Source organism: Narcine bancroftii, chromosome 1, assembly GCF_036971445.1.
Source record: "Narcine bancroftii isolate sNarBan1 chromosome 1, sNarBan1.hap1, whole genome shotgun sequence".
Taxonomy (NCBI): domain Eukaryota; kingdom Metazoa; phylum Chordata; class Chondrichthyes; order Torpediniformes; family Narcinidae; genus Narcine; species Narcine bancroftii.
In genome coordinates this window covers 423,664,869-423,681,760 of record NC_091469.1, presented here as the reverse complement: position 1 = coordinate 423,681,760, position 16,892 = coordinate 423,664,869, and the positions used below count along the sequence as shown (strand labels likewise).

Genomic DNA, 16,892 nt, shown 5'->3' with positions numbered 1-16,892 from the left:
TAAAGGAATTAAATTGTTTATAGTCATGTATATCAAGTTAGCCCAATCTTGAGTACAACATGTAGTACAAAATTAAAACAAAATTCCAGTTTGGTGTTATATAAACAAGTGCAGTTAAAACAGTGGAAGATGATGAGAAGGCAGTGTTTGTGAGATCAGGAGGTCCTTTTTCTAATGAGAACTCTGTTCAAGAGTCTGATAACATAGGGAAAGAAATTGTCCTTGAATCCAGTGGTCCTTGTTTTCAAGTTTATATCTTCTGTCAGATAGAAGGGGAGGAGGATGTAACCAAAGAGGGACGGGCCCCTTAAAATGTTGGCTGCTTTCTTGAACCAATGGGGGAAGTATAGACAGAGTCCATGAAGGGGAGGTTGGCTTGTGTGATGACCTGAGCTATATTCACATCTCTTTATTTCAGTTTCTTGCAGTCTTAGGCAGAATAGTTTCCAAACCAAGTTGTGATGTAACCCAATAGGTTACTTTCTATGATGCATCTATAAAAATTGGTAAGAGGCACTGGGGACATGAGGTAGTAGAGGTATTAGTGCACTTTCTTAGCCATAGGGCCAGGACAAAAAAAAAACAATTGAAGGTCTCTGCCATCTACAATTCAGCTCCATGGATACAATGTATCTTCCACTTCAGGAAGTTGCTGATTAAATCCTTTGTTTTGTTGACTTTGAGGGAGAGGTTGTTTTCCTGGCATTATTGCCACTCAGCTCTCCATCTCATTCCAATACTCCATCTCATCATCTTTTGAGATGTGATCTAGTACAGTAGTGTCATCTGCAAACATGTAAATGGAATTAGAGTAGTGTTTGGCCATACAATCATGAATGTATAAGGACTGTAGTGAGGGACTGCATGTACAGCTGTGGACCACTGGTGTTGGGGGTTAATACATAGGTGGTGTTGTTAATCCTCACCAATTGCCATCTGCAGTTCAGAAGATCAAGGATCCTAATATTCATTTGGACAATCCCTTAGTCTGGAAATCCAGACTATTAATATGCCTGGAACTGCACTGATGAATAATATCATAAGGAATCTACCTTAATAAAGTCACCTTGGAGGGCTCTCCTTGCCCAATGATCTAACATAATTTAGTTTTATACAAAATCAGCACTAAATCTGCTTGCAACCTGACCATCAAAGGTGAGGTGATGATGTTCCATATTACCTAGTGGCACAATGTCTGCAATTCATATATCATGCAACAGTCAGCTATGTTGACTTGCTTTGTACTGTGAGACAAATAAAGCCATCTTCCTTGTGAAACAATGCAACAGTCTTTCAAGTTGTCAATATTAGTTTGTGTATTTTCCCTTTGATGGTAACTTCACATGTACAATATTAGCTGTTGTACCCCAGACAATATGGGCTTGGATTTTTTTTTTTTTTTTTTTTTTTGCAAGGTGTAGTTGCTCAACTGCCTGCACCTCAGTAAGACAGATGAGATAAATAATGGGTCTTCACTTGACAGGTCAGACATGAACAATTGTAAAGGGTGGAGAATCTGTGTTAATGGGCACACTCCAAACTCTGCTCAGATGGACACATATGCTGGTCCCAGAAGGCCATTCTGAAAAATGTACAAAAAATATTAAAAGTTGCTGTTGCATGATCTTCCAGACAGCATGTCTACAATTGCACACAAAGGAAGAATCAAGCTCAGGTATGAGTAAATTGATGTAAAAATGCAGTGGAAGGATAGAATAGCCAAATCTGTGAATATTTATTATACCATTCATTTGAGTCCATATATACCTCATCTACAACTGTGCAGGTCTTGCTTGCAGATCTTAAATGCAGGACTGAGGTGTTCCAGCAAAAGGTGATGGAAGTGAAGATAAACAGAAAGTAAATGGTAAAATGCAGCAAATGCACTGTGAGGCAAGTGCAAGGCTATCTTCATTAAATATGAAAAGAATCCATCTAAGTGCTTTCTAAATGGCTGTAAATCGCAAGTGATTCGAGTCTTTTTACTTAACTCAAGAAAATGTTCAAAAAGGCTTAAAGATGCAGGCCATTATATTTAGAAGAGGATGGGACAAGTGTTGAGGAATGTGGAACAGTACAGCACAATACAGTAGCTTCAGCCCACTGTATTGTGCTGTATCAACAACTATGAGTGGCCCTTTGTTTTTTTTTTGTTTATTTCTTGGAAATATGAATTGGAAATATTTACTGCCATTAAAGGAAGTATGATTTACCAGAATGTTACAAGGAATATCTGAATTAAATTAGAAGCTGAGATTTTATAAGATGGGCTCAAACTCCATGCAATGTGATGGATAATTAGAAGACAACAATGGCTATTGATAAGGAAACAGAGACTTTTTGTTTCTGCTGGCTGGTATGTTCAGAATAAGAGTATGATATCCAAAAATTAGAAATAGACCTTCTATGAACGGGGTTAAGAAATTAAAAAAAAGATATGGTTATGCTTTGGATCAAATTAGTGTTGGAAATCAGAGGATATTGTGGATAATCTGTTCATTTTAAATTTGAATGTTTTTTTGTTAACTGCAAATATATTTAGAAATATGGTATGAAGATGGAAAATGAATGAAATTGTACATCAGCCAATCTTAATACTGCGTTCCTATGTACAAGGGTAGTCTGTGAGAGAGGAGATGCAAAAGATGGTAAGAAAGTAGGATTTCCAGAAACCAATTCTGTGCAGCCTTTGCATTCATTGGCTTACTCCATATATGTGTGGAAGGAAAAGAATGAATAAGGCTTTGCTCTCCAAATGGACGCATTGAAAAAGAGGTGTTATTATTTTTTTATTCAAGTCAAGTTTAAATTTATTATCAGACAAAATATATGACATCACATACAACTCTGAGATTCTTTTTCCTGAAGGCCAGGCAGAATTTCTACTTATTAATAGTGTAAACTGTACTCTAGGAAAAGAAATGTGTACAAAATAAAGAAATGTAAACAAACTGACTGGTCAAATACAGCAAAAAAGATTAGATCTAACTTTATTGTCATTGTGCCAAGTAAAATACAAAGCCAATGAAATACAATTAGCATCCAACCAGAAGTTTAAAAAGTGCTATATACACATAACGATGTGTAAATAAAAACAAATACATTCCACAAGCAAACAATTTATAAAAGTACTGAGAGTACAATGTGAGTGCAGTTCCACTCAGAGCTGTGATTTAAGGTTTAGCAGGGTCACAGCCTTGGGGAATAAAGCTCTTATTGAGCCTGCTGGATCGAAAGCGATGGTTTCCATAGCACCTACCAGATGGAAGAAGAGCAAAAAGTCTATAGTCAGGGTGAGTTGCATCCTTGATGAGCTCTTTGCCCTGTCCAGACAGTGTTCCTGATAGATGTTCTCAATGGTGGGCTATTGAATACTGATAATCCACTGAGCAGTTTTCTCCATCGGCTGAAGTGTTTTACAGTCTGATATGAGACAATTGCCAGACCACACTGAGATGCCATTAGTAAGTATGTTCTCAATGATATAGCAGTAAAATCCATCAATATCCTGGGATAGAAGTGTATTTTCTTCATGGTCCACATGAAATAAAGGTGCTGTTATGCCTTTTTGATCAGGGTGGAGGAGTTCAGAGACTAGGTGAGATCATTCAAAATGTGGACACCAAAGAATCTGAAGCTTGATACCCAATTCACCACAACTCCATTGATGTCAATAGGGACTTGAGTGTGGCTTCCAATGTGTCTGAAGTCTACAATGATCTCCTTGGTCTTCTGAATTTTAAGTGCCAAGTTGCTGTTGGCACACCATGTGGCCAGGAACTGGACCTCATCCCCTATGATCATGTGGTGTCATCTGCGAACTTGATTATGGAATATTCAGTAATAAATAATTCATCAGAATGATTTCAAATTTGTTGAAATGATGTATTCCCTCCTCATTCTGCATTAGAGAAATCAAGGGTTGTGTGCAGGATTTATATTCTCTAGTAGTAGGTTCCGAATAGTTTTGAAGGGTGTTCTCTCTATGCATGTCTTATTTGTGTACAGAGCAAGTTGTTTGAAATTTCAGTATGTTGGCCATGAATGTCTGGCTTCAACCAAATTCCTGCCACATCTTTAACAGAAATTTCAAGGAGCAAAATGTGTAGTTATCACAGGTAGCTCATTAAAAAAAAATAATACGAAGTAAAATTTTCATTTCACTCTCATTTGCTCTGAAGTTTAAAGAGGTTAGATTCTGAGCAGAAAACTAATACATTTATTGAACTTGTCTGCACACTGTGTGTTGACAGTGCCAATGAGGAATGGCCAGGACTCCTCCCTGGATTCTTCCTGAGATAGCCCATAAAAATTTTTTTTTAAAAAAATTGGGATATAATTGAGCGGAACTATTTTTTGTTTTCTTCAAGGTAAAATTTGAATCTATTAAAGCGATACACTTGTATAGAGTTCGGAAATTTTACAGTTCTCTGTGCTGAAAAAAAATGTTGCATTGCCACTGTGGTGAAAAGAAATTAAAATGGTCATTGTTATGCTGTCAAGATGAATTTGTAATTCAAATGAAAGTTAATGCAGTAATGTGTTTTGATCTCATTTAACATCTGTTGTACAATTTTATATCATTCTGGTTTGACTTATCTGGTTTATTGTTTCAGTTGCTGTCCTACCATGCAACATGCTCAAAAGTAGAGGTTGATCGACTGAAGGTAAACTGCTTCCTTTAACATCCCATGAAATAACCCTACTGCAAGTTCCAATAGTACCTCCATTGAACAGGCATCTCAAATAACATCCTCCATTAAATCCTGGAAGAGATGTCCTTCTGAATTTTTTAAAATGGAGATATTAAATCAATAATTGGATGCACACTGTCAGTGTTTTTTACTCAATTGTGCTGAACCCTTGTTTAATAATAGATTATCTTGGGAATTTCATTCACAAGATGTTTTATCTATCAACATGCGTGACTAGGTTTATAAATTAGTAAACAGGTTGTTGATTATAAATCTGGAAGCCTATGATTAAATGTAATGCATTCGCTTGCTGACTCTCTGCTGCCACATGAATAATACCAAATGCCATAGAGTGGTCAGTGCAGATTATTTATTAAAGCAATAAAACCCAGAAATGGTGGGGGGAAGAAAGCAAATTGAGGGCTTGCATTCCCCTATTATACAAAGAGTTACTGCATGTTACCTTCCTTGAACATGCTGTTTCTATGATATTTGCCTCTTGTGCTGTTCAGTAAAATGTAAATGTGAGAAATAAATTACTTTAATCACAAAACTGATAAATTATTGCTATTATTTTATGGATAGCTATTTCTATTAAAAAGTTATATATATTAAGAGGAAATGTTTAGTTATTAGCAATGTCATTTATATGAAATAGACAAGTTCAAGATTCGAATAATATAATTTAATGATATCATCAATTATTTTGGAAGTATTTTGGACATCTATTAATGTCCTGTTCTTATCAGGACAAAGGCAACTTTTATAAACCAGTCTTCAGTAATTGTAGGCTATTTTTTTGGCCTAACATTGGAAAAGATGTTGAGTGCCATATCTATGTCCTTTCTGGGATTTCACAGTTTAACATTAATGAACGTCTGCAGATCCAGTGACTGAAATCCCATCGTTGTTTTTATTTCAATCTTTGACCTGCTAAGTTTCTCCAGCACTGCATTTTTACTATTAATATTAATGATATTTACTCTAGAGATTAAAATATCAGAGTTGAATTCCGAACACATATTTAGAGGAGATGTGAAATAATTTGTCATTCTTTAAGTGGGCCTTTTGACATTTTTCTGGATTTTTTTCTTATTCCCGATGATGTGCCATTCAGAGTAAAGGAAGAATTAGGAGTTTCTAAATCAGTACAATGTTTGGGAAGAAGTTTAAAATCAGTCACAAGAGGATAAAATATTGACGTTATTTATTGTGTTAAGCATTTGATATTGAATCAAATACATATTTTGCATCTCTCATGATTCTCATCTATTGACTTCAAACGAAGGGATGATCATTTTCTTTATACTTGGCCAAAGGCAAAGCAAATCTTGATGTATTCACCTTATCTCCAATCTTTCAACCCCCATAATAGGTTACAGAAAGCTGGATGGATGGATCATGGGAGTTGTTTTCCTCCAGCAAACTCTTCCAATTTTATTCTTTCTTTCTCCTTTCACAGATGATCTCTCCTGCTCCAGGTTCTCTTCCCAGACAGTCCCTTTTCTCTAATCTCTCACCTTTACTGTGATGTCTCTCTTGAATCTTGCTTTATGTCCCAGTCATTGCTCTTCCCACACATCCTAACACTTCACCCAACTCTCAGGACAAGAATAAACTCCAGAGGGTTGTTAACTCGGCCTGTGACATCATGGGCACCAGACTTCACTCTATCGAGGACATCTACATGAGGCAGTGTCTTAAAAAGGCAGCCTCTATCCTCAAAGACCCCCACCACCCAGGTCATTCTGTTTCCATTGGGTGAAAAAGGTTAAGGAACATAAAGATCAGCATTCAGCAGCACAAGGACAGCTTCTTCCCCGCTGCTATCAGATTCCTGAATAATCAATGAACCAAAGTCACTGCCTCACTTTTCGTGTACTACTATTTTCTAATAGTAATGTCATAAGATGCACTGTGACGCTGCCGCAAAACACCATATTTCATGACTTGTTTATGACAATAAATTCTGATTCTGATCTCTCTCCCTTGCTCCCATTCTCCCTGCGAGTTTTCTTTCTCACTACCCCACATCTCCCCACTATCTCATTTCATCTTTATAATCTGAAACAGGCACATATGCACACACCATCTTGTTAAGGCTACATATGTAGGCCTTCAAAGAGAATGTTTTAGTTCTGTGCAATCCCTTAACAATGGTACATTTTTCCACATCCACATTAACTATACCATACAACACTAAAGCAGGATGTTTAATCCCGAATTATTTTGAACTGATGCAAAAAAAATTAAGACTTTTTAAATTGCTTCAGTCCCCATTCCTCTCTTGCCCTTTATAAGTACTCTCTTTGTGAAACTAAATGCATCAATGAAATTCCCATTCTGCTTTACTATTACTGGATTTGGTTTAAAAAAAAAAGAACTCTATTGCATTCTCTTCATAATTATATTGCCTTTCTAAAAATCCTTCTTTAAACAGATAATCAATCCGTCACTGCTCACATGACAGAATTCCCCAAAATACTTTAATTGGTTATTGCTTTTACTGTGTTATGACTGACAAAATCAAGTGTGCAGATTAAATTCCTAAATAAAATCTTCACAAAATAGATAAATTAGTATTTGATCATAGTTTATTAATGATCAATCTTTTCATTTTTTTTGTAATAACAAACAAATATTAATGGGAAAATTTGTTTAATGCACTCATGTCCTGATATTGACTATAAGGTGATGGAAAAGGCATGATCCACTATCAAATAGTAAATTTGGTAGGCTCTGGTTACCAAATGACAAAATGAAATGTAACACAGTCCAGTTCAAGAGCAGGCTGTACTGACCATGTTGCCAATTAAACTAACTCTACCTGCCTAAGCATCATCCACTTCTCTTCACTCCTTACACATTGATGTACTTGTAAAAATGCGTCTTAATCGTCATAACAATATCTGCTTCCATCACCCCTACTCCTGTCAGTTCCTTGAGAATAAAAATTCTTGCCTTGTACATCTTTTTAAAACTCTTTCCCTCTCACTCTTAAATCTATGCTGACTAGTTCAAGGTTCCTTTTTATTGTCACATAATAATACATATAAATTGTATATGATGTACTCCAACTTTTTTCCGTTGTATGGCAAACAAAAGGTCATCACAAGCATTGCCTGGTGCTCCTAACAATAAGAGAGAAGCAAAGGGGAGTCCCTTCAGAGACTGAGTGTCTGTGGATTCACCTCCAGTGGCCTCTGCAGTCGCACAGTCATCTGTTTAATCTATTGGCAACCAAAACTTCAAGTCCAAGCCTCCAATATGATCAGGAAATCTTCAGCACCCAAGGCCGTTTGGGAGTCTCTTTTGCACTCAGCACCCTGTCGAATTCTGATACCTATTTCCCATGAGCTAGTCTCCTGCAGCCTGTGTGGGGTCTTCATCAGCTGCTCGCAACCTGTGAAAGTCCTTCAGCCATTGAGCCCCTTGCTATTCTGCTGCCATGGTCACCCTCCCTGCATGGTTGTCTCCCAAGCTTCTCCCTATTTTTGGTGCCCTAGGCTGGTCTGAAACTCTCCTTTGTGGTATGCAGCTAGCACAGATGGTGCCATCTTGGACACATACCTCAGAGGTTGCAGGATTAAAGAAACACAGCAGCCCCTTTAACTGGCTGTTTGAAGCTTGTATGAAGCCATCGGCTTTACAAATGGGCGATAGGACCTTGCTGAGCAGCGCTCTGTCTCCTCTCCTCGCTCTCCTGTGTCTGCACCAGCACTGCCATTATGGCAGCTCCAGCAGTGCTGTAATTTTTATTAAAATTTGACATTTCAACTCTGGGGAAAAAATACTCTGACCATCTACTCAATCCATGCCGCTTGTAATTTCATGAACTTCTGCTAAACCTCTCACACTCCTTATAACTAATACTCTCTCATCCAGGCAAGATGCTGGTGAGCCTCTTCTTCATCCTCTCCAAAAAGCCTCCACATCCTTTCTTTAACACCACAACTAAAACAGTACACAATGCTCCAAATGTGACTGAACCAGAATTCTATAGAGTTGCAACATAAGATGAGAATGCTACACACTTTTACCACCCTAGCTACTGGGACATAATAAAGCATTATCAAAAAGTTGTGAATGTGTGAAATTTAATCCTCTTCACAATATTTCACAACATTCTTATCCTTCCAATACTAATTTATATATTTTATTATCTTGTGGTCGGTGTGCTGTGCAGTGAACAAAAGAAAAAAAAACACAGAAGCTGTGAGTGAGTTGAACCAACCAACTGACTTTACTGGCACTCCAAGAGCTTATCAGCACCACTCCCATAATCCTTTTCGGCCCCTCCCACCATGACCATTGTGATGTCAACCCAGTTCGACCCTGCATCTCCGTGATCTGGTTCGTTTGTCTATCAGTGCAGCCCGCTACAATCTACATGTTGGTAGCAGCAGTCAGTCAACCTGTGTCGAGTGTCTGTTTCCCAGAGAAGACTATTCTTTCTGAGGGTTCATATTCACAAATTTATGTTTATCATGAACTAGCTCAAATGCTTCCTTTTCCAAGGAACTAGTTAGGGAGCTGATGTTTTTTTCCAACCCCCAGGTAATTGCATTAGTGAGCAAAATCAAATAGTGATTGTGGGCAGAACAGTGGAAAGTTCACATGAGAAGACATGCATCTGAAAGGATTCTATTTCTTTCTCTCAGTTCATCCATCTCCACCACATCTGCACCCAAGATGAGGCCTTCCATTCCAGACAATATGATATGTTCTCCTTCTTCAAAAACATGGCTTACCTACATCTCCTCTATTTCCTGTAAAACTGCCATGGGCCACTCCCTTACTATGGTGCCAAAAGGACAGGTTTCTCCTTATCTTTAACTTCCACCCCACCAATCAATATATTTTCTGCAATTTCTGACATCTACAATGGTATCTCTCCACCAGACAAATCTTTCTCTTCCCTCCCCTCTCCACTTTCTACAGGGATTGCTTCCTCTGCAATTCCATTGTCTTCTCATCCCTTCCCGCCAATTGCCGCCTTGGAGCAGATGGGAGGACTGAAATTCAGAGATGATCCATTTTTCAAATGACAAAATTGTGGAAAATAGCTCACAAAACATAACTGTTTTTGGATAAAATAAATGTTTTGAATGATAAAAAGCTGAAGGTTTTGGGGATCACTGGAAGGTACAAGCACAAAATAAAACTGATGGAATGCCTGCCTTTGTTTTTAAGCACAAGGAAGCAGAAATAATGTTAAAGCCCTGCAAAGTTTTGTCACAGCTGGAATGGGTTGATAGTTCTGAGAATGATAAAATAGTAGTAAGACTGTAAAAACTTGTAATGATGTATTCCTTTAAAATTAAAGCACTGAAGGTGATTTGAAGTTCCCAAGTCATTGAATGAAAGCCATGCGTACATAGGGGAATTATTTCCTTTGTGAAATTTAGGACAGGTATTCTAATCAGAATAACAACAAACAAAACCTATCAAGACAGAAACTGTTTTCACAAAATTTACAGCTCATTTGTTCAAATTGGAATTGATATTTGGTTAATTTTAAAAGTTAAATTTGCAATGTATTTTTGTCAGAAATGTAATAAGGGAAATGACATAATTATGGTTCAATTGAATCATATCAGAGATCAGCTTTGACCTCATGGAATGGTGGAACATGCTCAATGGATAAAAGGCTTTGTTTCATATTCTAGTATTGCTCTTATGTATTGAAGGGTACCTCCAGATCTGACTAACATCTGATGATCATCTCATTTTGTGACAGCAGTATTAAGTGTTATTTACTGGTTTTTGAAACAGAGTCATTAGCCCAGTTTGTAGTGGGTATCCTTCATCTCCTGACAATTTTACCTTAAGTTTGCTTTCAGTTCTAAAATATCAGGAATCCTGAATGACTGCAAGAGGACCACAGCAACTTCTGAGGAATCCTTTTTGTGGTTGTACACCTGTCACACATTAATTGGTGGAAGATTGCATCTTGCAATGGTTTTGATTTTAAGAACCCTGACTACCAGATCTAGAATAGAACAAGTCTTCCAGAAAATCACACATCTGTCATTGTCTCAGCAATCTGCTATTTGTACTATCAGAAAAAACTCAGTACTTGCCTCTACATGCATCAGCTTAAAAAAGTGTGATCCATACACTGCTCCTTTTCAGTTATCTGTCCTGTCCTACCTCTGCTCCCTTCTGTGCATCCCTTTGTGGCTCTGCTTTCTCCATGAGCCTTTGCTGCTCATGCTTTTACTGCAACCCCTTATGCTGCCTCAATTCAGTGAGCGTTTTGATCTGTGCGTCGATGAATATTTGCCAGTTTAACGTCTATCCACACCTTTGAAGTTAAAATCTCAGCTTGTCCCAAATGCTCCTTGAGTGTATGCTGGCCAATGAAGTACATTTCCTCAAAGTGAAAATAAAATGTTTTGAAAACAATGACAATATGATAAAGTTTTCATGCAACTAAAACTGAGTATTTAAAAATGTTTTTATTAATGCAGTGAATTAAATCTTCATATGAAAATGTATTGAAATACTTAGACATCTGTTCTGTTAATGTTGATAATATTAGCTCCCTTAATAAATACATTCTTGTTCACCACACATCCATATTTACTGGTCACCAACAAATTAATTCATGCCATTTAAGCTTTTTCATGTTTTCAACATTTCATGTTTGCACTGCATAGATCTTACTTTAGCTTTTAACTGCACAAGGACTTAATCAATGATTAATCACAAGGAATAGTAAGATTGCATCACATGGCTACTACTATCTTCATCCAACCAACCATTTTCCACAAAATGGCTGGTAGGAATTGAACCTGAGCTTGATCAGAGGTACTCTATCTGTTGAATTTGATAAAAGCAATAAGAGGAGACGTCCATGCTTAAGTCAGACTCTTGTCTTTTTGCAGGGCATGATGCATGCTGGAGGGCATCACTTTTCCTGAGACTTTACTTTCTTTCTCAATTCCTTCTGAGATGCATAATCCCATCCAGAGCCCACATAATTTCATGAACCCTGTTACTTACCCAAGATGCACATGTCCACCAAACCCTACATGCTCTCCTGAACTCCATCGCTTGCCATAGTTCCATACAATCCATTACTCCTCTGAATCTAATCACTTACCCAAACTCTATTCAATACTCCAAAAGCCCATTACACCCCAAACCCCATCATTCACCCAAGACCTTCACAGTCTTGTGAATCTTACACTCCCCTTGAACACCATTACTTCACGATTTCACCAAGTCTGTTAGCTCTGAAGACCACGGTTCACTCATGCACTTTCCTCTCAAGAGATTAGTTTGTAGTGTCCTCAGACTAGCTTAAATGTCCCTCCTCCTCCCTTGGTATCCAGCCGACAGATAATGTTCAGGGTACAATATCTGGTTTCCTCAAACCACAGCACTGGTAGCAGGGTAGGCTGGGGATGATCATGAACTTCTGGGCAATGATATCACGAAGAGGATGAACGTTCTGCTGGTTTTCATGTGACTGTCTGCTGTGCTATTTGTCAATGAGAACTGCATAAAATAATTGTTTTCATCCTTGATGTGCTGTTCAACTGTTGTGTTCTTTTATCCAGGCTGCCAAACTTCCTGCAGTGAGTGAGCTGGGAATTGCTCATTTTTTCTTCAATGATTTTTCCCTCGACAATGATGGAATGATCACAGCCTCACTAAGAATGTTCATGGAGCTGGGGATTGTACAGAAATTCAAAGTAGATTATGAGGTAGGAAGAAAATGTGTGGGAGATTATAAAGCAGAGGTACTTCTAATCTGAAGCAAAACCACAAACTGCTGGAGATACTCATCAGATGAGGCAGCATCTGTGGAGAGAGGAAAAGCAAGGTGAATGTTTCAAGTGAGTGACCTTTCATCCCATGTTGTGGCAGATATTAATTCTGCCATTTATCCTTCAGTATCCAGTTCCTTTATAAATCTGAAGTGCAAGTTTGCTAATTACGGTAAAACCCCTGGTATATGGCACCTATGGGGATTAGAAATTGCTGGACAAGTGAATTTTCCAGTTGCTTGAAATTTCCTGTTGCATGGATTGGTGAACTAATGGAGAGGAATGTCAATTTTAAACTTCCATGTTTTTACCTATTTATTTTCCTTTTTTTGGCTGGTTGCTTGGATCCAGATAATAGGGGTTTTACTGCATAAGCCATTGCTGATATCAAAACTGGTGGCAGACCCAACCATGCCATCTAATATAATACTCAACCAGTTATCCAAGGTAGTGGAAGTATGCAGCCAGATGTTCTTTTATGTTTTAAATTGAGGAAGTCGCTGTAAGGTTTGCTGACTATATTCACAGAAGCTTTTCCTCGATGTGCAGATTTCCCCTCATACAAGCTTAAAAAAATTGGGAATATGAAGCTTGTGAAATATTGGTTTACTAAAGACTATTTTGTCATTCTTGCTCCAGCTGTTTTGAATAGCTCAATTGACTGACGTGCTTGGAAGGCTGACTCTTGCACAGTTGGAGCAACAATTGGATGGTGACAGTTAGCACATAGGTGCCTCTCTTCAACAGGAGATAGGTGAAATGAGGGCAGATTATCAAGAGCTGCTTTGTCTTCTTTCCAGTTCTCAACTAAAATGCACCATGTTGCTTGTTTATTAAATAATTAAAGGTGCATAAAGCACAGCTAATGTGATAAGCAGAAAAGTTCTTCAAATGAAATCGCTGAGCAACAACTGTAGAGTAACATGCAATTCTGTAGATGCTGTGATTGTAATAAAAATTCATGAATGGAACTCAGCTGGTCTCACAGCCTCCATAGGAGATAAAGATTTCTAAGCAACATTGAGTCTGAGTCCTTCGTCACAACAACTGTTGTTTGATTTTCCTGCTTCATTGAATGCTTTTACCTTTCATCTTCACTCCAGGATCTCTATCCCCGGTAAGCTGCTGTTCATTGTATCTTGTGAAAGTTCATGATCTGGAAGGTTAGGGTATTAACTTTTCATTGATAGGCTCAGTTTAAAATATGGACTGCATAGAATGAGCGGGATGAATCTTAATCACCATTGACAAAACAAACACAAGGGTTGATGTTAAATAAAAATACTGCATGACCAAATCTGGAACCCAGGTATATACAACTGCTGTTGTTACTGTGGTAAATTGCTTGGTGTATGTAACTCCTTTCATCCTCAGCCTGTACAGTCAGCCGATGAACTGATTCAAACAGACCAATGCTTTTAAGTTGCAGTTATAGGCCAGGTTGAACAGCAGGGTTCTCTCTTGGACTAGAGCAAATCTTTATTCCAGTCAGCTGGCCTCTCATCAAATGTACACTGAGTCAGTCCCTAATCAGCCTAAAACTGGTCTGCCCACTACCAATCCCCACTGCAGTCTGCTGTTGCTTTACATTGCTAGCTTTCTTGACCCCACAGAATAAATTTGGCGGACCAAGGCTCCATTCTTCCATTTCTGCTCTCACACCTTTGCCCTGTAACATTCACTGTCTCAGCGGACAGAGGTCCAATTAAAGGTCACCTTGGGGATAAAATTGACATTTGACCTAGCCATGCCTCATCTGAATCCGATCAGAGCTGGTGAACATCACTTTTCTGATACTGGAACCTGACAAAGTGTTGGATCCCATCAGGCCAAGGTTAGGTAGGTAGGTTTTAAATTCAATAACTGAGATATGACTGCACTTAAAACTAGGACATGGAAGGTTACCAATTAGGTTTGAATCATGCAGGGTCAAAGAACAAAGAGTCTCTTTGACCTATGACAGGAGGAACATGGAAGTGGGAGCACATCCACTTTTCCAGCTGTCACACTAGCTCAGTTGCAACAATCTCCTTTCACATCAGTGTAATTACTTATGTTAATTGTTTGGAAAATCTGATCCTGCACCGAGCGGTTGTCCAAGCACTACAGTGGCTATAGCAAAAAACAGAATGTTGGAAATATTTGACAGGTCAGGTCACATCAGTGGAAAGTGAAGCAGAGAAAGCATTTCAGATCAAAGTCCCTTGGTTGGATCTGGGGAGATGATGAAAGAAGCTTATTACACTGTAAGGAGCTTAAATGATCTGAAACTTTAACTGTTTCTCTTCCCACAAATGTGGCCTGACCTGCTTAGAATTTCCAGCATTTTCTATTTTAATTTTACATTTTTATTTCAGGTTAAAAAAAAAAGGATACACAAAGGGTATGCTTAAATTCAGGTTTTGCACAAAATAAAATCTTATGCAAACCCAACACAAAGAATGAAAGGGCAAATATATATGATTTTGCTAAATAAAAAAGTTTTGCTACTCTATTAAAAATATTTTTACAATCAAACTGCAAATTGCATTCTGCAAAATTTTAAGGATGAATGCAACTTATGAGTAGCATTTTTAATGGAACTATTTTCTGACCATTTAACTCCAGCAGAAATGTATTATTTTTTTTGCAAAAATAGCATTAATGATTTACATATGATGTGATATCAATCCAAAAGTGTACTAATTCCCTATAAATGCTGCTACACAAGTTTCCTTCTGATTATGTTCACTTTGTGCTAAAATGCCAGAAAGGCAGGAGGTACTCATTTAATCTCTAAGAGATGTCATGTGTATCTTTTACCAGATGGAATCCCATGTAAAGAGAATGAATAGACTGAATACACCTCAGTAATGAGTGCAAGAGGGACTCTTATGTCCAATGCTGTCAGAAGTCATTCTGTTCCATTGTATACAAAATTAATTCTACTATTTGAATGATGGTTGCTTCTCCATCATTACAGATACCTGTGAGGGACATAAACAAGACTACCCAGCTGTCTTTGTTCCTTCATATTTTTCATGTTACTGTTGCTTTTGGCTTGTGAACATTTAGTTCTGATATTTGGTTCTCTAGGGTCATGAAACAACAACAGCCGGTCCAATGTAATCTTGATCAAGAACTAATTTTCCAAATGTCTTGAGGACAATTAACTGACACACGTCAAGCTTCCTCATCATAATGACAACATTGACATGACTTGAAATTTCAACCTGAACTATAAACATAGGGATAAATCCAATCCACCTACATGAATTAATTACATGATTCCCATCCTATATGCTGCTTTTGGCTGAGACATTTTTTTTTGTCTCCGGACCACTTTTTTTTTCTTAGAATATATCAGACAACTTTATCTTCAGTTGATGTCTGATGAATCTTTGATTATTTCCACAAAATGAAATTGCAACTCCAGATGGATCTCCATTAAATAGCTTTTTGTTTAATAACATAGCAAAACCAAATAATTGGCAAACTCTGAAAAAGGCATTTAGATTATTTGCATCTCTGTGGCTGAATCAGAGGTCGTGGATTTAAGTGAACTCCAGAGTTTAATTCAAAGCTGACATTCAGTTCTGAGGCCAAACCTTTGATTTTATGAATTAATCCTGAACACCAGCAACTGTACAGATTGACTGAGAAAGATGGTACTTTCTGCTTGGCTCTGTTCCTTCTTTCCTTTTTTGATGAAATGATAACTTTCCATAAACTTATAAATCTGTGCTTTTAATAAGACTTTTTTTTTGCCTAGCCATTTAGCACATTTTAACTTGATTATTTTATTTCACAATTATTCCACAGGCTAAATTTCATTATTATGTCATTGTAAACTGGTTATTATTTTCTGAATAGTACTTACAACAAAAATAGAATTCCTAATTCTAAGTTACCAAACAAAAATTAAATTAAATATAAATCTATCTGTAATCAAAATGAAGGATTTTCCTTCAAGCTACCTCTTACTTTATATCAATACCAAAAGAAAAGAGAAACATATTTGACTTGGACATCAGTTTTAACTGTCAGAAGTATTTAATACATACAAATTTCATTGTTATTTCAGGTTCTGTGTCGCTGGCTGCTCACTGTGAGAAAAAATTACCGCCCAGTTCCATATCACAACTGGCGTCATGCATTTAATGTTGCCCAATGCATGTTTGCAATGATTACAGTAAGTCAGAGCTTTTGTTAGATATATGTAAAGACTATGGATGTAAATCATTCCATGAAGTAGATGACACCAGTTAATGAAGATATTGTTAAGAGGCACAAACTCCAATTGATTCCACAACGTTAACACAAGTATTTGTAGGTTTTGCTTGATACAGGCAAGTTGATAAATTCCATAATTATTTTCCATAAACATGCTCCAATTATCTGGTTGAATTCTAACTTTTAACTGTTATACAAATTCCATCTA

General features: G+C 37.4%; 1 protein-coding gene across 5 annotated transcripts in view; it reads left to right on the top strand.

Annotated features, from left to right (window-relative positions):
- LOC138751620 (dual 3',5'-cyclic-AMP and -GMP phosphodiesterase 11A-like) overlaps nt 1–16,892 on the top strand; it is a 272,213-nt gene that overhangs the window by 167,222 nt on the left and 88,099 nt on the right. For all 5 annotated transcript variants that reach the window (XM_069914141.1, XM_069914140.1, XM_069914143.1 and 2 more), the window contains 3 exons: nt 4,617–4,667; nt 12,263–12,409; nt 16,536–16,643. In XM_069914141.1, coding sequence (XP_069770242.1) covers nt 4,617–4,667; nt 12,263–12,409; nt 16,536–16,643 — 306 coding nt within the window. The remainder of the gene's footprint in view (nt 1–4,616; nt 4,668–12,262; nt 12,410–16,535; nt 16,644–16,892) is intronic.